The sequence below is a fragment of the Capsicum annuum genome, chromosome 6, assembly GCF_002878395.1.
Source record: "Capsicum annuum cultivar UCD-10X-F1 chromosome 6, UCD10Xv1.1, whole genome shotgun sequence".
In the NCBI taxonomy this organism is placed as follows: domain Eukaryota; kingdom Viridiplantae; phylum Streptophyta; class Magnoliopsida; order Solanales; family Solanaceae; genus Capsicum; species Capsicum annuum.
The window spans coordinates 224,729,804-224,753,329 of NC_061116.1; the positions used below are offsets into that span (position 1 = coordinate 224,729,804).

At 34.4% G+C, this 23,526-nt stretch overlaps 3 protein-coding genes and 1 pseudogene across 6 annotated transcripts; 3 read left to right on the forward strand and 1 right to left on the reverse strand.

The window, feature by feature from the left end:
* The first annotated feature begins 545 nt into the window (after positions 1 to 545).
* Positions 546 to 8,469, forward strand: LOC107875438. The gene is made up of 7 exons (XM_016722159.2): positions 546 to 978; positions 1,706 to 1,869; positions 3,406 to 3,617; positions 5,908 to 6,162; positions 6,305 to 6,391; positions 7,437 to 7,609; positions 8,037 to 8,469. The coding sequence occupies exons 1-7, from the start codon at positions 590 to 592 to the stop codon at positions 8,146 to 8,148; spliced, it is 1,392 nt and encodes a 463-aa protein (XP_016577645.2). The 5' UTR covers positions 546 to 589; the 3' UTR covers positions 8,149 to 8,469.
* LOC107873749 lies at positions 3,959 to 5,894 on the forward strand (annotated as a pseudogene).
* Positions 8,470 to 8,614: 145 nt separating the features above from the next.
* LOC107875439 (protein LURP-one-related 7) lies at positions 8,615 to 12,780 on the reverse strand. The gene is made up of 3 exons (XM_016722160.2): positions 12,216 to 12,780; positions 9,570 to 9,782; positions 8,615 to 8,919 (listed from the first exon to the last, which is right to left on the reverse strand). Exons 1-3 carry the CDS (start codon positions 12,444 to 12,446, stop codon positions 8,773 to 8,775), a joined length of 591 nt encoding a protein of 196 aa, XP_016577646.2. The 5' UTR covers positions 12,447 to 12,780; the 3' UTR covers positions 8,615 to 8,772.
* Positions 12,781 to 18,102: 5,322 nt separating this feature from the next.
* Positions 18,103 to 22,738, forward strand: LOC107875436 (RNA-directed DNA methylation 4). Of its 4 annotated transcripts, none has more exons than XM_016722156.2 (10): positions 18,103 to 18,466; positions 18,565 to 18,645; positions 19,693 to 19,784; positions 20,162 to 20,233; positions 20,342 to 20,383; positions 21,129 to 21,280; positions 21,392 to 21,510; positions 21,853 to 21,937; positions 22,026 to 22,099; positions 22,190 to 22,738. In XM_016722156.2, exons 1-10 carry the CDS (start codon positions 18,250 to 18,252, stop codon positions 22,441 to 22,443), a joined length of 1,188 nt encoding a protein of 395 aa, XP_016577642.1. In that variant the 5' UTR covers positions 18,103 to 18,249; the 3' UTR covers positions 22,444 to 22,738. The 4 variants fall into 4 exon arrangements, with proteins under 4 accessions (XP_016577642.1, XP_016577643.1, XP_047270132.1 ...); XM_016722157.2 differs by having other exon boundaries at positions 18,185 to 18,466; positions 20,165 to 20,233; XM_047414176.1 differs by having other exon boundaries at positions 18,186 to 18,466; positions 20,165 to 20,233; positions 21,862 to 21,937.
* The last annotated feature ends 788 nt before the right edge of the window (positions 22,739 to 23,526 follow it).

Sequence of the window (23,526 nt, forward strand, 5' to 3'; positions counted from 1 at the left end):
AAGACATATAATGGTCTAGAACTAGTGATAAGTTTAAATTGTAGATCGACCTATAGAAAGATTGATTCATGTGGTTGATGAGTGCTTCAATCACATTTTTTGTCATGCATAACATGTTATTAATCAATTAAATAGAGTTTACTTTATATACTACATTACTACCATAAGAGAATTTGCACTTTACACTATCAGTGTGATTTAACCTGTTTTCGAATTACATATTATTTTAGATCTCACTTATTTAATATATTAAAAAAATTCTATGCACAATTTATGTTTGCAACGCAAATTTCGTCAAACAATAAACATAATATGATGAAATAATTTATAAAAATTATGAATTGCATCCATATAAATGGGTTTTCTTATAAAACTCTTTGAATTCACTCCCCAGTTAGTTCGTGAACTAAATTCATTTGCAAAGATTAATCAAACAATATCAGCCACTAAGCTAATGGCCACCTAATTTTAAAAGTGACCTAAAAAGGCTACACAGTGCAAACGATCGTAGTATCAGCCTGCTCCCACACTTTTCTGTTTGGACAAAAATGCCCTCAAATACTTTTTTCAAATTTCCCAATCTCATCAAATGCAACATCACTTGCCGGCTAAAACCCCTTTAAGCTCAGAAATGCTCCGGTCAATACTCCGAACCACAGCCACGGCGGCGAAATCCCACCGTACCACCTCCGTTGACCTCCGTATTTCGGCAGTATCAGTCACAGCATCTTCTAGAACCTTCGCAGCGGGCCAACACCGGAAAAAACTCAATCTCCGACCCGATATCAAACCCGACAATGCTCCTTCAGGAGCCAAAGCTGCTGAAACACTCAATAAGGAGCTTCGTGCACGCGCTCTTAAAGAAGATGAGAAGGATAAATCAGTCGATGTTGGTCCAAATGGTCGTCCATTATTCACTTCCGCAACTTCTATTTCTGAGCTTACGAAAAAAGATACGTGTACTTACATGAAATTCAGGTACATTTTTATCTGTTAAGACATTATTAGACCAGCACCATTGCCTTTAGCTTGAAGCTTTAAACTGTATGTTACAGAAGTGTTTTTGAGCTATATGCTTTACAGCTTGTTTGGATGGTTGTTCATATTGTATGGTGTTCGTTGGTTTAAATACAATGTTTGCTCTGATTGTTACTTAAATATTATTATATTGTATAGTTAAATCCTATCGTTAGGTACTGACGGGAAGTCTCATTTATGTAAAGATCGATTTGGTGAGATCGCGTTGTTACCTTCTTCTTCTTCTTTTTGTTTTCCTCATTTTGTCTCTACTTATTATTTAGTAATTCTACCTTTTTATAGCAGCTCTACCATGTATCCTACTTTTTCCGTAGGTTTATTCTTCAAATTATTGATGTGTGAAATTATGTAACGAACAAAAACAATACATTCTATTCAAATGTATTCATTAAAACAATACTGTACGATATAATTCAATACAATACAATACGATATATTACGAAACAATATGTAACAACCATCCAAACAGAGTGTTAGTGTGTATGTATACTCACTGTATCGGCTCAAACTATAAATCGGAGTGGAAACTGTGCTTATACTAAACCTGTACAAATTGTAACAAAGCTTTAGTGGGTACAGTGGTAGGTCTTACATGTGAAATTAAATTTTTGGATTCACTTTGTTTCTGAGCTGTTTTGTATCTGGACTCATGAAATGGTTATTGCAGGAGGGAAGAGCTGGAGAGCGTTTTGCCGGAGGGATTACCAACAGGGATGCTTAAGGAATTCAATGACTCTATGAGAGATGCATTGCTAATACGCCAGAGTTTTCTGGATCTTCGAGATAATTTTAGAAGGGTTGTTGATCCTACTTTGCAATCTAATGCTAAAGGTGTGTTCTTTGTCTTTTTGGTGATGCATATGTTTAAGGGTCTATTATCTGGCTTACCATCTATCATGAATTATAATTGAGAAGAGCTGTATTTGTCAGGAGTACTAATGTGAAATGTGGTTTAGTCGAATATTAACTTCTACTTTCATAGAACATTTAGTTTAGTCTTGAATGGTTATTATCGAATAATTGACCAGATGGTTACATATGATTCATGTAGCTGGCCCCAACTTTTTGGCATCGAGGCATAATTGATTGACTAATGTGAATTTAGTTCTTCAAGTTTGCCGATTTATTATCAGCAATAAGTTTCAACCTAAGGTTAGATTGAAGTAGTTTGGTGGAACAGACTGAAGAGAGTAAAATTAGAGGTATCAGCTTTAACTGATAAGGATGCGTTCAGCAATGAACTCAAGAAATTAGAATCAGATGGTTGAAAAGGTGGCTTTATAGGATTGGAAAATTCACTTTAAAAACTTTTAAACATTTTGCATTAGTGTGGAAGATTGTTTAATGACTTGATCTACCAAGAACCATTTTTATAACCGAGTAATTCTCGAATGTCAGTAGCGAACAGTTCAAACTTGGTGGATAATGGACCTGCCGCTTTACCCTCTCCACTTGATCTACCATGCTTTTGTCAGCAGTAGAGTTCGAACCCGTGACGTGCCCTTAACCCAAAATAGCGTGTTGCTGATCTACAAAGAACCTGTCTTTTCATATTTTTCAATTTCTTAAAGTATGAGTGGAAGAGTCAAATGTCCTCAAATTTGGAACAAAGTACACAACAAGTAGGAATTTACAGCACATTTAACTTATTCTTTCTCTCCTCCTAATATCTGCATCAGTCTACAACTAAAACTGCCATTATGGCCCTTCTTTTGCTGCTTGCAGTGCTTGCAGAAGCGTTAAAACTTGATTTGTCATCTCAGAGCTAGAGCTGAGTCTCTTCCATGGATCATTTGCAAAATAGAACCGCTCTTACAATTACTAGATTTTACTGTTGTCCTAATAGAACTATGCATGTTAGCTTCACCTTTTTTTGATGATGGTGGTCTTTGGGTTAGCTTGCGCGCACCTCGGCTAATTCCATTGGGTACCCACTGCCCCAACCAGCTAGCAGGCACCGCGTAACTCTGCCCACCAAGGTTTGGGCATATCAGAATAAATTACATAGTGTTTTCTTGTCTTATGTGTTATTAAATCTTAGACCTCATGATTTTCTTCTTTTATCATTTCTCTAGTCTTTTTGTAGTGCCCGGAACATATTTTTCATTCCCTCTGATGAAATCCTCCCTAAGGATGTCAAAAGTATGCAGAGGCCTAGTTTTTGAAAGTAGTTTTTATATCTCAACTTATAGTGGTGTAAATATGTAAAGAAGATTTCTTAATTTATCTTAAGAAGGAAAAAATAAATCGTACCCTGCTATGTGTTCCTCTTCATTTTGAATTTTGAAGAAGCCTGTTGTTTATGAACTGATTTTACTGTAATTCATGATTAGGAGAAATGATTAAAGATGTTCCTCAACATTGCAGGACTCAAAACTCGAAAGCAAGTTGTATTAGATGGGGCTGTAAGTTGTGGAAAGAGTATTGCCCTCGCAATGCTTGTTAATTGGGCGCGTGATGAGGGTTGGCTAGTTCTTTATGTTCCTAAAGGCCGAGAATGGACTCATGGAGGCTTTTTCTATAAAAATCCTAAAACAGGATTGTGGGATACTCCTGTGCAAGCAGCAAATGCTCTCCAGGCAAGAAAGCTGTATTTTTTTTTTTAATATATGAGACATAGTCTGACTATATGAATTTCATGTGGTAATTGATATTGTTTCGATACTTCGGTAACTTAATGAACCCAACTTGTCTTCACTCATTGTTTCAAATACTATATTATTTAATATAGAAATAGTTTTAGCCCACAAGTAGGTGAGGAAAAGATCTGCTAGTAGGGATATTTATAGAGAGAGAAAACTAGAGAGAGAGAGAGAGAGAGATGACGGGGTTGGTAATGGTGACAAGGGGTGGTGGGTGTGGGAAGAGCAGCTCAAAGGCAGCTGCTTCTACTGATGAAATGGAGAATGAATAGCAGTTGTCTTTGGTGGATTTCATATTAGCTGCTTTAAGGAAATCAATGGTGTCTTGCCGTGTAGATCGACAAGAAGATGTGATTACTGCTGTTCAACAAATGGAAATAGGGTGGCCCACCAATGTCCAACATCTCACTCATGTCACTTTCGATCGCTTTCATGGCTTTCTGGGTCTTCCTGTTGAGTTTCAAGTTGAAATCCCATGTAGAGTACCCAGTGCCAGTATCAGTGTGTTTGGTGTATCTGCAGAGTCAATGCAGTGTTCTTATGATACGAGGGGCAACAGTGTCCCAACTATTCTCTTGTTAATGTAAGAACATTTATACTCACAAGATGATCTTCAGGCTGAAGGAATTTTTCTAATAAACCCAGAGAATAGCCAGGAGGAACATGTAAGGGACCAGCTAAATAGAGGCATTGTGCCTGAAGACATTGATGTTCATTGTTTGGCTGGTCTCATCAAAGCCTGGTTCCGAGAACTGCCATCAGGTGTGCTTGATGGGCTTTCACCAGAACAGGTTTTGCAATGCAACATGGAGGCGGAATTCGTTGAGCTTGTGAAGCATTGCTCAACTGGGCAATTGATCTGATGGCTGATGTTGTTGAACAAGAGGAATCCAACAAAATGAATGCCAGAAATATAGCAATGGTTTTTGCCCCAAACATGACCCAGATGTCTGATCCATTGACAGCTCTCACGCACGCTGTTCAAGTGATGAACTTGCTGAAGACCCTGATCATGAAAACACTACGAGAGCGTGAAGAAGCAGAAGATGGAGAATACTCACCAATGTCATCTCGTTCTTCCGGCAGACAAACTGATGTGGAATTCAACTCGCAACTAGAGATGGACACTAGCTGTGAATCTGCAGGACCAGCATCAGATGACGATGGTGCTGATGAGCAACATCGCTACAGCTGCAGCAGTGAAGAGAGAGATGAAGTTGAGTCATTGAGCGAGATAGAAGAAAGCTTCTTGCGACAATTGGACGAGAATGAGCATGCAAAGAATGACTTCAGGAAACAGTTAGAAGAATTTTGTGCAGAGAACATGTTATTTCCACGACTGCATCTACCGAGATTCTTCTGTTTTATTTTCTGAGAGTAAAATCGAGACTTCTGGATTGAGCACTAGCGATGGTGAAGACTCAAGAGACACTTCTGTTACTCTGGGAGATAAAGTGGAGTCAAAGAGATCAACTGGAGCATGTGGAAGCATGGAGGATGTCCATATGGTAGACGTAAACATGGTAGAATCTGCTGCTGTTCCTGTGCAGTAATGTCATTTCAATGAATGCCATTGAATCTTGCATTTTAGGGGTCCAGGATTTGTCTGTTGGTAGGGATCTGATGATTGTTTATGTAAAGTGTTTTTAGGCCCTGGGATAGACACAAAATGGTTTGTTTGTGATTGACTTGTGAATCACTGTGTTCAGCATTGGCTGAACTTGTGCTTATTGATTCCTTCAAAAAAAAGACCTGCTAGTAGGATATACTTGGACATTGTAAACTTGGCACTGCTATATGTACACAGTGGAACTTCATATGCTGCTTGAGAAAAAGAATCTGGAGCTGTTCTTCAGTGTCATGTAGCAAATATGGATCACTATTTCTGCATAGTTTTCCTTGTACTCCACTATTGCTCTATCTCCTGCATGTAGTGCTTAACTATGTTTGTGTTAAGAATATCTTTCATTTTAATTATATTCCATAAACATGAAAGTTACCCTTTTTTTCGAGGTATGTACATGTGCAAGTCTAACGTAACTTTTATATTCAAACAAAATAAGTATTGATACCAAACTCCTCATATTATGTATTTATCTTGTTCCTTTTTATATAGTATCTTGTGCTAGTTGTTTCTGGAGAAAGAGTAACATCCTTTATTGTTTGAATTTGCATACAAGTCTAAGAGTTCAACTTTGGGATATTTAATTCCTCTCTCTTAATTCAGGATTTCTTGAAGTATAATAAGGATCACCTCCAGAAGTTCCCCTGCAAAAATTTTGAACCTATTCCACTGGGAGAGGGAGCTGGTGTTGGATGGATGAAGGGTGCTGATGTGGTACAAATACCAGAAGATTATACTTTGTTTGACCTGGTTCAGGTCGGGCTTAATTCCACTCACGCTGCTGTTGGTGTGCTAGTTCGTCTGAGGGAAGAATTATCCCTTGTGAAGGACATGCCTGTTCTTATTGCAGTTGATCAAGTGAGAAAAATACTCTTCACTGTGATTTTACCTCTTGTTTCTGTCCCTTGAATCATTCCTGGGATAGGGTTAATTTCCTTTTTTTTTTAGTGATGTTGATCACACATTCCCTTTTCCTGATTTTTCTTTTGGTCATGGACAGTACAACAGTTGGTTCACATTTAGCGAGTATCAGGAGCCAGTGACTGTTCGTTCTTGCCGACCTATTCATGCTAGAGAACTTGCAACTGTAAGTTGTTCTTTAAGTGTTCGAGGATGTTGCTTCTTTAATTATTCACACAGTTCTCCTGCCTTTGTTTTCTTGGTGATGAGTTTATTTGATTTTAGACAAGAAGATATTGTGTTTAATATAAATATGTTAGCCTGCTAAATTGGATCTAGGAGGATATCCTTGGTTCAAGTTTATACCGTGCATGCATTACCTTTCTGATTCCACATTTTTGGAGCAGTCTGGTTAGGAACACCGAGAATATAAATACTGAATGTTACGAAGAAATTTTGGCAGGTAAATCTGGGAAACTTTGAGGATTCATCATGAATTGGAAAGTTTCTATGCTGGCTGCTTGGCCTACATCATACTGTAACAATAAAAATGTAGTACTCACACGAAATGGCAACCAAATATTTTCGTGACTTTACTGCCTGTAGTGCCATCCTTATTGCTGAAACATATAGAAAATGGGGGTGTTTAATGTGATTATCTGTTCTTATTCTGAATTCTTAGGATATATTTCTAGTATAGAGAATGTTTTGAAAGGAGATGGATGACTGAGCAAGGAAAAAAAATTAATGTGAAAAGTCCCCTTTAGGTCTCATGTTATTGACTCGGAAGGAGTGAAGCAAACAGTTCTCTAGATTCATGAGGGGTCTATTTCGCTGACAGGGTCTTGGAACTTGTACATTTTGCTGCAAAGAGGCCGCACCACAATGCATAGATGGCTGAGGTTGATTTTTTGGAGCTCGGAGCCTTTGTTAGCCTGGCATAGTGACATATAACAGCAATTTTTTGGTGGGGCATACTGGCAAATTAGCTTTCTTTCTTATGCTGGTGCCATAAATGCTAGCATGTAATATTATGGAATGCGTTACATATAACACTTTTTCCCTTAACTGCAAGAGATTTAATCGTCAATAAACAACTAGGGATGCATCGGATTTTTCTTTGGCATGGCTGTGAATAATCTTGATGAATTTTTACATTTTGTTAAAAATTATCTTCATTATGTAGCTTGCCTGTTTAAATGTGATCACTGATATAGTCCCATCATATGCAGGTGAATGCATTTAGGTCCATGATTCATGACAATATGATGGTGGGTGCTTTCTCACATTCAACTGCTGTAGGGAAGCTACGGCAAGACTTACCAGATGTTCCTGCAGATGCTCGCGTCAACTTCCCACGATATAGTCTAGATGAAGCTGCGTCTGTTTGTCATTACTACCTTAGGTATGCTCATACCTCGTAAAACCTAAGAAAGAGTGAACACTGAGGATTACTTTATTATAAGAAAAAAGAATGAATACGAGGATCAGTTGTCACCATTCACTCACCGCATAAATACTGAAGAAAATAGAACTTAAAGATCAGGGAAAAGGAAAAAGAACATTTGAGTTATTAAAAAAGGAAACGGAAGTGAACAACTGAATTATCCCCAAAAAGAAAATGGAAAAGGAATGAACAATTGATCCATCAAAAGGGAAACGTAAACAAATAAGCAAGGGAAGAAGAACTGTTGAGTGCCAAGAGAAGGAACATAAGGTTAGGTATTTGAATTTAGAACGTAGTTGAAGGTGCTGCTTCATAAAGCTGTCTTATGTTATGTGACCATAGGTGTTAGTTCTAACTGTCCTTGTCGATTCTCTCGTTTTGGCAGACAACGACTCATTCAGCGAGAGGCATTTACAGAAGAAAACTGGAAGAAAATCTATTATCTGTCAAATGGAAATGGCACTGAAATAAGATGGCTGGTTCCTTTCATGCGATGAACCACAAAGAATCAAAAAGTCAACAGATTGACATTGAGATTTTAAAAGAAAAATTATTGCATCTGTCTGTGCTCTGTGAATCTGGTCATCTTCAGCGAATAATCTGGCTGCTTTCTTGACCAACTGTCTAGTGAAAACAGTGAGGTTTACTTCTTGAAATTTTGCTCTGTAATCTAAGGCTAGTTCAGGCATATATTGCCTGTGTTTGTATGTTGTGATATCCAGAACATTGTCACAGATTTCATATATACATCATTACACTAGGCTATTGTTCTTTTGCTTCCAAGGAATTTCATTTGTACCAAGTGAGATTATATTTTCTTTTGCTTGTTTTTCTGACCTGGCATATGTATTCATCAACATATTAAACCTTCTGAATTTTACGATTTATCCTTAACGAGGCGGACGCGTTTATATTTACTCCGCTGAGATATACAGTTCTTTGATCATGGTTCCCACGATAATGTTGTTAAAATCCGAGCAAATTGTTTGCTCATCTTATGAAATATTATGTAGGAAAGATACAATTGAAACATTGTCATATGAAATTTTCAACATTGAAATAAAAAAGAAACGACGACACATTGAATTGACCATAAAATGATGACAATTTTGATCCTTTTATCATATCCAAAATTTTCGTTTGTCAAAAAAGATTGCAACCAAAGCCACGACCAGACTTAGCTCGGCAAAACCGGGGAATATGGTTACTCGAAATCTGTTCCTCGGAATGAAATGCTTCCTGAATCCAAGTGTGTACATAAGACTAGTCTGCAAAGTACAATAAATCAGATTGAAACTCAGCATATGACAAACATGAAATAACAACATACAAAACAGAGAAGCAAGCTTTTACACAGAGTAAAGGGCTCATTGAAGAATTTAGCTGTTTTATTATACTATATTTCTGTAAGCTCAACCTTGGTTGTTTCTATGACAATCTAGGATATGAAGTATGATTCATGATGTAAATACATTTGAGCTTTTCCCTGATAAATTCGGGATAAGATAGATGTATATGTAGGACAAATGAACGACCTCCAAGGGTGCGAGCACCTTCAATAGGAGGGGAAGTCTTTCTGCGGATGCCTTTCTTTCTACTACAAACATATTCTTCCTAACTAGAGAAAACACACATTGAAATAACTATATGCCGCGTGAAAGATTCCTAATGGAGCTCATGTTGGTTGCAGCAGAAGTGATGTAAATCAATTCATCTCCAGCTCATTTAAGGCAGAGAATCATAATAATTTTCCACCCATAAACTTGAGTTTTCACTTGCTCTTTTCTTTTTTGTGTGTGTATTATGGTGTCCGGATCAACTTGTGAGCACCTCAACTTTTCCACGGATAACCTACTACCTTCTACCAGCACACATAATTCTACCTCAATTATTTAACTAGCTTATAGTATAATAATACCTCAGCTACTATGGAATTGCCTTTGTAGATGGTGCAGGATCTCTTGAAGGCGGAACCTTTCATCTTAAGATCAGCCTCTGCGCCTTCACCATGTCCATCACCAAGGAATATGTCAAACTCTAGTTTGGTAAATGTATTTTGCGTCCTATGTACACTGAACATCAACTTCTTCTCTTCATTATCACTTACCATAAAGCCTTGCCATGGTCCTTTCTACAAGACAGGAAAGAAACAGCATCACACTACATCTTAAGCTTCAAAGTACTACGAGAAAAATGATTAAGAATATAGACAAGCATACAAACCCTTTTCCTTGATCATTTTAAGAGAGGATATCAATGCATTAAGATTATTCTACAACAAAAACATCCTTTCTACATTGTTATCACAGGAAAAAAAGCAAGTGACTACATAACCCTCCCAAGTTTATTTAATTAACTGCATTACTTCGAGACTGGAAGTCCAACTTGCACCACTTTCCTTCCCTTTAATCTGTCTTACAATCTGATTGCATATGATTTTCATCAAGGAATACTGATGCAAACCATTCGGAAAATACAATTATATCTCGAATGACCTCTTCAAACATCTCTACCAGTAGGTGCCTACAGAAGATTGGACACCTCTGAGTTGTTAGTCAAGTACAACATACAGGGGTGAATTTTTCAGTCAAGTGATCAACTAAAAATTCACAATGGTCAAACAACTTAATATCAACAGCTAAAGATTGCTAGTGGTTTCTTAAAGGAAAAAACCCATCCGTATGGAACTTGGCCGCCTTGGAATGGACAACTCAATGCAGCCTCCAGACGTTGGTTCAATGATAAAGACGCAACACTTGAAGTGTGGTTAGGCACATGTCATATGTTCGAACTATTTCATTAACTAAAGCCTGGTATTTAAGTGATGGCAGTGTAGAGGGGCAGACTCATACACCCCCTAGTTCCGAACTTGTGAGGACAATTGGGGTTGGGTTAGCTAACTCTCACAGAATTTTTCGGTTATCGGGAAAATAATATAATAGCTGATCTTTGAGATAGTTTTTGGTTTTAATAAAGACCCAGTTTAATGAGAATGTGTAGATTTTTAAATGTGATAATGGTACAAAGTTTCTTAATTCAAATTGTCTTGAATTGTTTCTTTCATGTGGTATTATACATCAAATCTCTTGTGTTCGCACACCCCAACAAAATGGGGTGGTAGAGAGAAAACATATACATATACTTGAAGTTGCCTGAGCCATCAGGCTTCACGTATGTTTACCACTCAGATTTTGGAGTGAATGTGTATTTTCTGTTGTGTATATAATGAACAAAATTCCATTATCTCAGCTATCCGGAAAATCTTCATTTGAAATGGGGTATGGTAGGTTGTCATCCTTGCAACATTTAAGAAACATTGGCTGCCTATGTTTTGCTAAGTCTATTTATAAAGGAGATAAGTTTTCTGCTAGATCAATTACAGCAGTCCCGATAGGGTATTCTTCCATGCAAAAGGGTATAGATTGTACAACTTGCTCATTAATAGTTTCATTTTAAGTAGAGATATTCACTTCAAAGAATCATATTTCCGTTTCCAGGCACTCGAGGAGAAGAAGTTCTATTTATTTCCTAATGTTTTATCACCTATTGATCCTGATCCTATTAGTCTCACCCAACCTCTCCCAAATACTCCTCCATTCCACCATACTCCACACTCGGATGATCACTCTTCTAATAATTATACTGTTGACATACCTATTGTTTCAGTGCCTCCAGCAGCTCCAACTGATTCAGTCATTATACCAGTTGTTCCCCAAAACCTCATCCACTGAGGCATGTCCTACAGAGCAAAGAAAATCCAGTAGACAAAGAACTACCCCCACCTGGTTGCAAGATTATGTTTGTCAATCTTGATCACTAAGTTGAAAAATAAAGAAAACAGTGGCTCATCCAAACAAACACAAACAGGAAATCTATGCGCTATGGCATACACCAAGTAAATCTACTTTCTCATCACTTGATTAGCTTCTAATAGGGAAGTACCTTCAACATTAAAAACTCTCAACTTCCATTTGCACATATAAAGGAGCTTCCTTTAAGTAATTATGCAGATAGCTAAACATTGTCCCAACTCTCAACTATGCTAAAAAAAAAAAAGGCAGCCCTGTGCACTAAAACTCCCGCTATGCGCAGGGTATGGAGAACGGCCCACCACTAAGGTGTAGCTTCTAATAGGGAAGCACCTTCAACATTAAAAACTCTCAACTTCCATTTGCACTTATAAAGGAGCTTCCTTTAAGTAATTATGCAGATAGCTAAACATTGTCCCAACTCGCAACTATGCTAAAAAAAGGCAACCCGGTGTTCTAAAGCGCAGGATCCAGGGAAGGGTCCCACCACTAAGGTGTATTGTATGCAGCCTTACCACCTTGCATTTCTGCCGGAGGCCGTTTCCAAGGCTTGACCCAGTGATCTCCTGGTCACATGACAATTACTCCAACTCTCAACTACGCTAATGCGCGTATAATCAGATGCATCAAGAATCAGTTTGTGAAAATTAAACTTCAGATTTTTCAAGTTTTGTGCAAAGGAATGAACACCCTTTTAAGTAATTAATTAACTCTAATCTCAACAAATTAGAGACAGCAACAGGAGAAAAACTTACGACTAATCGAACTAATCGAATTAAGGTATTATCCGATGCATCAAGAATTAGTTTCTGAGCTGATGAATTATTCGATTGACGACGGTCAACTCTGAAGAGCAAATTGCCAACAGCATCGGTGAATTGTATATTTCCAGCAGCCCAAAAAGACTTATATTTCTTAGATATGAAAAGATCAAATGGAAATTGCCCTTCCGGCGGCCATTCGTCCATCGTGGCAGTGGTTCCCATGCCAACTCCGGGAAGAAAACTCCACCGGAAAAATCAATTTTTGAGTTAAAATATATATTTATATTTTTTTATACAGCGAGATACTGACACCTCTCAACAGCAATGTTCTATCCACGGGGACTAAAATATGTAACGAAGAGATGGAAAATTTTGGAGATGGAGGGTGGGAAAGATTGGAACTCTTTAGCTTCGACAAGAATCAACTTGACATTTGGAAGATTTTTACTTTAGAGAATTTCTTATTTTTTTTCATTTGTGGAGAGTGACTTAGTAGAGAAAATTAGACGGAATATTTTGTAACGAATATAGGGGATAATTAAAATAAATAAATACTTAATTTGATAGAAATTGAAGAAAGAAATCAAGATATCGAAATGCGACAATTCTATTTGAAAAAAAAAAAAAAGGAAGGTAATTTTAACTTATTATGCCAAATAAGAACTATTGAAAGATGAAATACTCATAAACTAGGAGTCCGAAATTAAAATACGCCATTAAACTAAAAAAAATCATATTTTTAAAATAGTACCATAATATGTGTAACTCTCTTAAAAAGAGAGTTATAAGATTATTTTTAACAAAAATGAGCAAATGGAGTTAAGTTTCAGAAAATGTACATAGCTCACTTAATAAGTGAGTTATACATTTTTTTTAACATAACTATCTTAAAAAGAGAGATATGTAAGAGAAGTTACATAACTTTATTAAAAAAAGAGTTATGCATTTCTTTTTGGCAAATTTAATTTCTAAGTGAGTTATGTAATAGAAGTCATACCGAAAGAGTTATGCATTTTTTTTCTATATGCATTTTTTCTACATGACTTACTCAAAAAGTGAGTTATATAATAAAAGTTACTTGACTTATTTTTTTTCTCTACGGAAATATAATAAAAATTATATAACTCACTTTATAAAAAACTTACATATTACATGAATAATTAATTTATCTTTTAAAGTTTTATGTTTTTAGAAAGAAGGCTAACTATTACGAAACGGAGACAGCAAAACTCACTGATAATGTGAGTTATTCAAATATAAAATAAGTTTAAAAAATGAGTTATCCATTGAATATAACTCTTAAAATACGTATGAAAAGTGCATAACTTTATTAGTAATGTGAAATATGAATATGGTGCGAAAAATATATGAGTTATGCAAAAAATTGACATGTTCATCAAAAACGTTTGTCAGCCATAAAAAGTACCATTAGAAAAAAAGTAAAATTCATAAAAAAAATGAGTTATCCTTCTTATTTCTATAAAACTCTCTCTCTCTCACACACACATATATGTAAACTCACATTTATCATATAAAACTCACTAATTATATTAGTTATGTAGAAATAAAATGCATAACTTACTATTTAAGTGAATTGCCCATTATATGAATATAACTCTAAAAATATATGAGTTATGTGTAAATAATATTTTCCGCTAACATTCATATTTCTCCTATTTAAACACAAATATACATTCTATACTTTTTATTCTTTATTCACTCAACTCCTCTTTTGGAATTGAATTTTTCTTCTTTAAATTCAATTCTTTTTTTTTTCAAACTTGTTCAAATTTGACTCTTCTTTTCAAAACTTAATCAAAACTTGAAGAATGAATGTTGAACGTGTTAAAGTTGCACTTTTTTGGAATGTCGAAATTATTCACGAGGGAAATACAATATATTATAGCATCTCTCCCAAGTTCAACGTCAAGTATTCAATTTCAATTGGTTACAGAGACTTTATAGAATCTTTTTTAGAAGAATGAAAATAAAAAATGATGATTTTGATTTATTTGTAGTTGGACAGTATCCAAATTCGTTCTCTTCACAAGGATTAGTAAATTATGGAGAATGGATTATCAGTGACGACGAGTCGTTGACTGAATTTCTATATATGTATATATATATAAAAAAAAATATGTGCATTTTTTTTGTGAATTTTACATTTTTTTTAATGGTGCTTTTAATGACTGACAAATGTTTTTGATAAACTTGTTTTTGATGAACTTGTCAACTTTTTGCATAACTCATACATTTTTCACATCAATTCATATTTCATATCACTACTAAAGTTATGCACTTATCACACCTATTTTAAGAGCTATATTCAATGGATAACTCATTTTTTAAACTTATTTTATATTTGAATAACTCACATAATCAGTGAATTTTACTATCTCCGTTTCATAATAGTTAGCCTTCATTCTAAAAAAAATAAAACTTTAAACGATAAATTAATTGTTCACATAATATGTAAGTTTTTATAAAGTGAGTTATATAAATTTTTATTATATTTACGTAGAGAAAAAAACCAAGTTATGTAACTTTTATTATATAACTTATTTTTTGAGTAAGTCATGTAGAAAAAATGCATATAGAAAAGGGAAAAGACATCATTTCCACCCCATACTATATAAGAAAAGTTTAAGCTACACCTAAATTATATAAGTGACCTATTACACACCTTAACTATATAAAAGTGATATTATTACCTCCCCGCGACCCTCATTCTAAGGCGCGTGTGTTACACTTATTTTAGGCGTATCCAGCCTATTAAATAATAAAAGTAAACGGCTAAAAACATTAAGGAAAAGGCATCGTTTCCACCCCAAACTATAGTCGAAAAGTCGAATCCACACCTAAACTATATAAGTGACCTATTACACACCTTAACTATAACAAAATGATACTTTTTAATGACGTGGTGCTGATGTGGCAGCGCGTGTAAAACACTACACCACATGCAAGTGGTGGTAGCCTGATAGGGTGTAAATAGTTTCACTTTTTTATAGTTTAGGTGTGTAATAGGTCACTACTATATTTTAGGTGTGGCTTCGACTTTTCGGGTATAGTTTGAGGTGGAAACGATACCTTTTCCCTATAAAAAAATGTATAAAGCTCTTTTTAAGAGAGTTGTGTGACTTCTATTACATAACTCACTTAAAAAGTGAGTTATGGAAAAAATAATGCATAACTCTCTTTTTAAGAGAGTTACGTTAAAAAAAATGCATAACTCATTTAATAAGTGAGTTATGTACATTTCTGAAACTTAACTCCGTTTGCTCATTTTCGTTAAAAATAATGCACATAACTCTCTTTTTAAGAGAGTTAAGCATATTATGGTACCACTTTAAAAACATGACGTATTTTGATATTTTTTTCAATTTCATGACATATTTTAATTTCGGACTCCGTAAACCAGTGTATAGAGAAAAATACTTCACGGTAAAAAGATGATTTAGATCATGATAATTGAAAATCGAAATAAATGAGACACTTGCTCAAATTCTTTTCACTTTATTGAGTTTAAACGTTAGGATATTTGTTTAAATAATTAAAAAAAAACAATAATTAAATTCAATATTTTCTGAAGAATTAATTAATTAATTAAACCTAATCTTTACCAAAAAAAATTAATAGCCGATCATCATTTATCTACCACTTGTAAACTGCAACAAAATAATACGATGATAGAGACATCAAAACAATATAATTAAATCTATTCTTTACACAAAAAATTTCTCAAAGTCGTCCGACACTCATCTACCACCTGTAAATTATAACAACATAATACGACAATATATATATCAAAATAACACAAGTAAACTTTACATTTACACAAAAAAAATTATCAAAACACATATATTAAAACAATACAATTAAACCTATCATTTACCTAAAAAAAAATCCTCCAAACCGACCGGCATTCATCTACCACCTGTAAATTCATTTACGACCTGTAAACTACATTTATGACCTGCAAACTATAAAAAAATAATACAATAGTGATTACAAAACTTCAGTTTTGATGAAAATAACTCTTGTCTGAGCGGAAATTTTGACACTAAAGAATGACTTAAATGAAAATAGAGAAGATATATATATATACATACGTTGAATTCTATTATGTTACAAAAATAGTGAAGAAGTTGAGGGCTAAAAAGTTAAGCATTCATCTAGATATACACCCGAATCAAGCTAGATAAGATTCAATCATATTTTCCAATAAGTAAATCAGAATATTCTTCAGTTTAACGTGCATCTCAATATTTATAGAAGTATTTTCTTAAAATATTTTTCTATCTTATTTTAGGAGTATTTTTTCATTGATCAGTATAAAAAAAAATTAATTGATTCTCTTTCCATATATTCTAGGAGTCTCATATATCTTAGGAGTTTAGTTAATATAATAAAAATAATTAAATAATAAATTAAAGAAAATAGTGAAAAGACAATTTTGTCTAAATGAGAGTCTTTTAACGAACGACAAGAAATTCAAATAATTTTTTTTAAAGCTCTTTGCATTTTTAATATTTAATATAGATATAGATTATAGATAAATTATAAATTATAGTTATGGATAAATTGGTTCACTTATTTCCTAAGACACAACAATATTTTTTTCATACTTAATCCTTGATTTTCAAATAAATTATTTATTACACCCTTTATTTCAAGACATGGATTTTTTTTTAAAAAAAAGAAAAAAATTTAAAATTTGTGATTTAAAATCACGTTATTCGATTTAAATTGAAACAGAAGAATACTACAATTCCGAAATCGTACTTGACGGAACGCGCGAAACACCGCCGTAGAGTTTTTTTTTCCGGCAATGTCTACAACTACTAAAAGTTCATATGTTCCGTCTAACACTGACACTTCCGTCATCGATAGGGTTAAACGGAAAAGGTTTCGATCACACCGTAAAGCATTCGGTAAGTTCTAGGGCTTTTTTTTAACCGTCAACATTATTGCTATTTTTGTCCTTATTTGGCTTTTTAAATTTTTAAATGTTTCGACTTTTTTATGTATTGACAGGGCGCGAAATTAATCGAAGGCCACTCAAAAGGCCATTGCTTGATTTTGCTAAGCTTTCCATCTCTGATTCTTCATGCAAAGGTATGTTATATGGTGCAAATGGGATCGAAATTTTCACTAATAATAAAAATATATACTAGTATAAAAAAATAAACATGAAAATATGAGAATTTTAATTAAATATTTTCTCAACTTGAAGACAAGTGGAAATCAATAAATAAATATTATAGTAAGCAGTAATATTTTTGTAGTCAGTTTATTATTATTTTATTTGTACTTTGCGATGAAGAATGTGGAAATACATCGCAAGAATGTGATTTATACCTCTTATTTTGATCATTGATTTCAAATTATTCTTAAATTAGAGTTGATTTATAGTTCTTCCTCTTTTTGTTTCAAGAAAAATAAATAATTTTTTTAATTTATTTTAAAAAAAATTAACTCTTTCTCTTTTTGACAATTTTTTAATTCTAAATTCTACATGATATATTTAAGATCACAAAATTAAAGAGATTAAATGATATTAAAATACATTTACTATAATTTTAATTTAACATAATAAGATTTTTTTTTTTTTTAAATCTAAGTTAAAATGGTCATTTTTCTTGAAACTAGGGAGTATATCTTTTTAAAAAAGAGTTTTCCTGATAATATTAGTGCTTGTTTGGTATGAGATTATGAGATAAATAAAGTTATTTCATGTATTGAAATATCACTATATATGAGATAATGTATTATATGATTATAGAACAAATAATTTTAAAATTAATTAATATATATAATAATATAAATTTATATTTTATATCAAGATTATTATTCCTCGGCCTTTAGCCTTTATTCTAAAATGTTGTTGAATGTTACAAATAAACCCTTTCAATAATTTGGGAGTATAATATCATCAGACCAATATTCTAATCGAGGACCAAAGTTTTTGAATAGTAAATTGACCCTTCAAATCTCACACCGCCCATTTCCCTAAAAAAATATTATGCCACCAGCTTTATATAAAGAAAAAATATACAAAATTAATGGAAATGGCGGAAAAAAAATTACTAGTACTATCTCAATCGTAACTGGCGAAACACCGCCGCTGACTTACATTCCGATAACAATGGCTGCAGTGGCGGAGAGTTCGAAGGAAGACAACAAGCTCGTCATTGTTAGGGTTAAGAGAAAAGCTTACCAGTCTCGCCTTGACGCTTTCTGTGAGTTTTCTAGGGTTTTTCATTGTTAGTTTTTTTTGCTATTTTCTGTTTATTTGAAGCTTAAATTTTCAATTATTTCAACTGTTGTGCACTTACAGGGCTCGAAATCAATGAGAGGCCAGTTAAACGACCATTGATCGATTTTGCCAAGCTGAAAATAGATGAATCTTCAAGTAGAGGTTTGTTTTAATTTTTTCTGGTTAATACTTGTAATTTTTATTATGAGAATTTGGACACTTTTTTTTGAATTTTCATGTCTAAAAGCTACTTTAACAGGTTAAATGTAGTGTGAAGGGTCAAAAACACACCTAATGTATCTCGGTTTAAGTTTCACAGTAGTTTCCTAGGTGGACTGTTACCCATTATTTATCAAAACACACCTAAAGCATCTTTGTTTTTTCGAGTTTCATACCTGAACTATTTTTCAGGTGTGAGTTTCCTAGGTGAACGATCACCAATTATTTATCAAATCACACCTAAAGTATCTTGTTTTTTAGAGTTTCATACCTGAACTATTTTTCGAGTTTCATACCTGAACTATTTATCAAGTGTGAGTTTCATAGGTGAACGACACCAATTATTTATCAAATCACACCTAAAGTATCTTGTTTTTTCGAGTTTCATACCTGAACTATTTATCAGGTGTGAGTGTCCTAGGTGAACGATCACCAATTATTTATCAAAACACACCTGATGTTTCTCGTTTTTTTGAGTTTCATACTTGAACTATCAGGTGCGAGTTTCCTAGGAAAGTATCACCAAGTATTTTTTAAAACATATGTCAACTGTCAATTATTCCCTTTTTCTACATGAACGATGGTGATATTGCTGACGATATTTCGGGTAGGAAAAGGGAACAAGTGCTAGTTGAGGTGTTTTAATTAATAGTTGGTGATAGTTTAGCTAGGAAACTGACACACCTGATATTTCATATTTGAAACTCGAAAAAAGAGGATATTTTGATGTGTTTTTGCCCATTAACTCTAAAAAGTATTCAGAAATGTTTGATAGAAGTTGTAGATAAAAACAAAGCTCGTTGACAGAGGTTTATCTCGTTGGATGTTACTAACATATCTCTCAAATAAGTAATTGGTTATTTTGTGGATTCCTAGCCTCTATGTAGTTTAAGAGGCAACGAATGCAGTTGTATGATTGTAAGTTTGTAACACACCAGATCTTTTTATTTTTTGATTTTCTGCTGTTATGTACTCATAAATTATTTTCAGTGGAAGAATTGAAGAGCCGAAAGGTACTTGTGCGACATGTGGAGACAGTAGCTAGCTCAGAGGTCACTATTGATATCGTGAAGTCTTTTGTGGTTAGTGTTATATATTCTACATTTTCACTTTCTCTTTACACATTGTATTTTACTACTACCTATTGTTTCTATTGTGTTGTTCATCTTGCTATTTTGCTGTCAATATTTTCTTTTGAGCTGAGGGTCTATCGGAAACCACCTCTCTACCTCACAAAGATAGGGGTAAGGTCTGTGTACATCATACCCTTCCCAAATCTCATGCGTGGGACTTCACCGGGTATATTGTTGTTGTACCTTTGAAGTGTGAGAATTTTGTACCACTTGCATATTGAGCTATAACTTTTAGAAGGGTCTCTCCATTGCACGTGTGATTAATTAACTAGCTTGTTTCTCTCTCTGATAGTAGCTACTATGAGTTTTTAATAGCTGTTTTTTAGCAGTCGGCTCCAGCAGATTCTTCAGAAGGCAAAGAGAAATCTGAGATAAGGCGAAGTTTTAGGACAGAAAAGGTTAGCTCTTTCTGGATTTACTTACAGACGTGCACAAATATATAAGAAATCTGCATCAATTAGACCTTCAGCTTAATTATGAATGACAAGTGCATGTGGTATGTGCAGAAACAAGATCGGCTACTTGCCAAGGCTAAGCAAAAGCAAGAGGTATTACCAGACTTCTATGCTGTCTGATGTTTTAATCTCTAATAATTCAATATTTGTTTCATTGTTATTGCACCATCTCCTCTAGGTAGGGATAAAGTCTGCATATACTCTACCTTCCCAGACCCTGCTATGGGACTCCATTGGGCTTGTTGTTGTTTTTCACTATTATTACAGATAAGATGGTTATACATGACTTTAAGTTATGTCAAGTTTTTTAATATAGGCACATTTCATGGATGAAAGCTTTCCTTCATAACTAGCTAATAACATTATCTCTACACAACATGTAGCTAGCTATTCTATGTTTTATTTGTGGAAATCTTTGAATATTTCTTTAGTATATCATAGTGCAGTCAGGAACTTCAATGCCCACTCTCAAGCAAAAATTCTAACCTTTTAAACTCTGCATCTGTAGGTATTTGTTGCTAAATGTAGCTTATGAAGGTATATTAGTAGTTGAGCAAATTCCACCTCTGATTTGCTGTTAGTATATTGGTGTTCTAGAAGTTTGTGTTTGCGAATGAATTCAGTAACACATATTGGGTTTTGAACCTTGTGATAGAAACGTCGCTCTTGCTCTTTATTACAATATTATCAAAACTGATTCATGCTATTAACTTTATGGTTTCAAGTGAGTTTTGAATACCTTTATAGTTCCCTGATTGTTAGAACTTAACTTTTCTCCCAATTAAGTGTTTCAAGGCTTTTTTTACAATTTAGCTTATCATGCTCTTCCCTCTTTTAGGATTTGTCAAAATCTGCCCGGTTTGAGCAAATATGGAAAAGCAGAAAAGAAAAGAGCAAACTAATGCACGACAAAGAGCTGAATGAGATGTGTCGGCTATATGATGTTATTCGTGTTGATACTGAAGAAAAAAGCCATGAAGTGCAAGAGGAGTTAGTGTTATTGGCATTACATTGCTAGCCTTTTAAGTGACTGTCATCCAGAGTTATATTTTTCGTTCGCAAATGAAAAAAAAAAAAACTGGTTTTATGACGTTAATGCAGGACTACTGGTTTTGAAGATCAGAAGATGATGTCCCAATATTTGCCTCTTTTATGGGAAGTCATGCCGAGTGCTGCTGAAGAAATTGAGTCAGAGATTCATAATAATGCGATGAAACAAGGTCCTATATTGCTTTTTGTCCTTTTCCATGGATTTGTTTTCAATTTCAATCTCAAGATTTGCTCTGTTAAGTTGCATCAGTTTGAGAAATCTTGTCAACTATTTGCACTCTAAACAAAATGAAATGGTTGACATCTAGCTCATTGCACTGACCATTTCGGCCATGCTTTTAGGGAAGGTACTAAGCTAGAGTTGTCATTTCTAATTAATAAATTTTGAATGTTTTCCGACCCGAGTGTATGGAAGTGTCACCATTGTTGATTTGGCCAAATGGGCAATGGAGCATACTGTGTGTTTTATGTTTACTGTGAGTTTATTGAAGGTTATGCTAATGGCTGTGCAGCATCTTCAGATGGTTATGTTTATGACTATTATGCTGTTAAGAAGGATACCAACACTGATGATGATATTGCTAGCCCTTTTCCGTTGTAAGGATTCATACAGCAAAAATATTTTTCTTCAGATGGTATCTTTTCCTTTTAGTTCTTACTAAAATAGGTGTTGCGGTTGTTTTAGGGTAAAGGTTGATGAAGATGATGACTACTATGATGGTCCTGATCATTCAGACTACGAATCTGATGATTCCAATGGTCATCTCCCTTGCCTGCCTATCCCCTTGTAGTATCATTTACGGTGCTTTTTTGTTAGAAATGGTTTAATATTTGAATTTCTTTTTCCAGCTGAACACAATCCCTGGAATGATTATCCGGATGAAGAGGAATCTGAAGATGAGGATGAAACCCACTCATCAAGTGATAAATCAGAAGTTTCAAGCAGCAATTCTGAGGAACAATATGGATCTGATACTGTTGGTGTAATTACTTTTAAGAATATGAGCATGGGCCGCGAAGATTGGCCAGATTATGCTGAAGATATGTATGGTGAGTTAGATGTTGAAGCTTCCGATGATGATGATGACGAGGAGGAATGGTGACCATCAGTACATGCCATGTTTAACTTCTCATCAGTACCTATTTCGTGCATTCCTGTAAATGTCTCTGCGGATCAAGTTCACCTTGTCTTGTGAATGACATGTAGTTATGTTTTTTGAACCGGCTAATTCTGCTATCTGTGCTACTGTTGAATGACATGCAGTTAAGTGATTGGGCAAAAATCCTTTCCCCTGATCTTGCCAATTTGGTAAATCTCAGTCAGGTTTCCACTCGTAAGTGCCTCTTAACTGTAGTTGTCGAGTTAACAATTTATGATTATGTTGTCTTTGTTTTTCAGTATTGTCCAGCTGGTGTTTTGGTTGAATGGTGTTTGGACTCATTAAATCCTACTCTTCTAGTTTTATACTCTTTTGATAATTGCTGGTATCAGAGTGCGATAACAGTATACATGGATGAAATTTGATGAAATGAAGGCTGGATATGTGTAATTATTTGTTCCTAAGAACTTATCCACACTGTTTACAGCAAATCATACTAACTTGTCATGATCATAGATTAAGGTAATAATATGTAGTAATAATTAACTATGATTTTGTTACAAGAGCATGTGTGAAATGGGGATGTTGAGTAGTATGTGTGGGCGCACTAGAGAGATAAGATTAGAAATGAAGATATTTGTGATAAGATGGTAGTGGCTTTGGTGATGGACAAGATAAGGGAGACTAGATGGTTCGTGCATATGAAAAGTAGATGCATAAACCTTTTAAGTGGGGAGGTGTGAGCGGTTGACTATAGTAGGTATAAACATAGGTGAAGGTAGGTCAAAAAAGTATTGGGGAGGTGATTAGACAAGATATGATATACTTGTTGCTTATTGAGGACAGATAGAGGGTATGGAGGGCGAGTATTAAGATAGAAGGTTGATAAATGTTTTGAGTGTTGTCTAATTTTCGTTGCTACTATATTATTTCTTCGATTTTATTACATGTTTCCTTTAGTTTAGTGTCACACCCCCTGTTTTTCACCGCATCCGACCCTGCTAGAGAGTTGGTTTCAGAGAAAATGGGTTTTTCCCGATTAAAGTGACGTTTTGAAAAGGGATTACTTTACTTACAGAGTCGCCA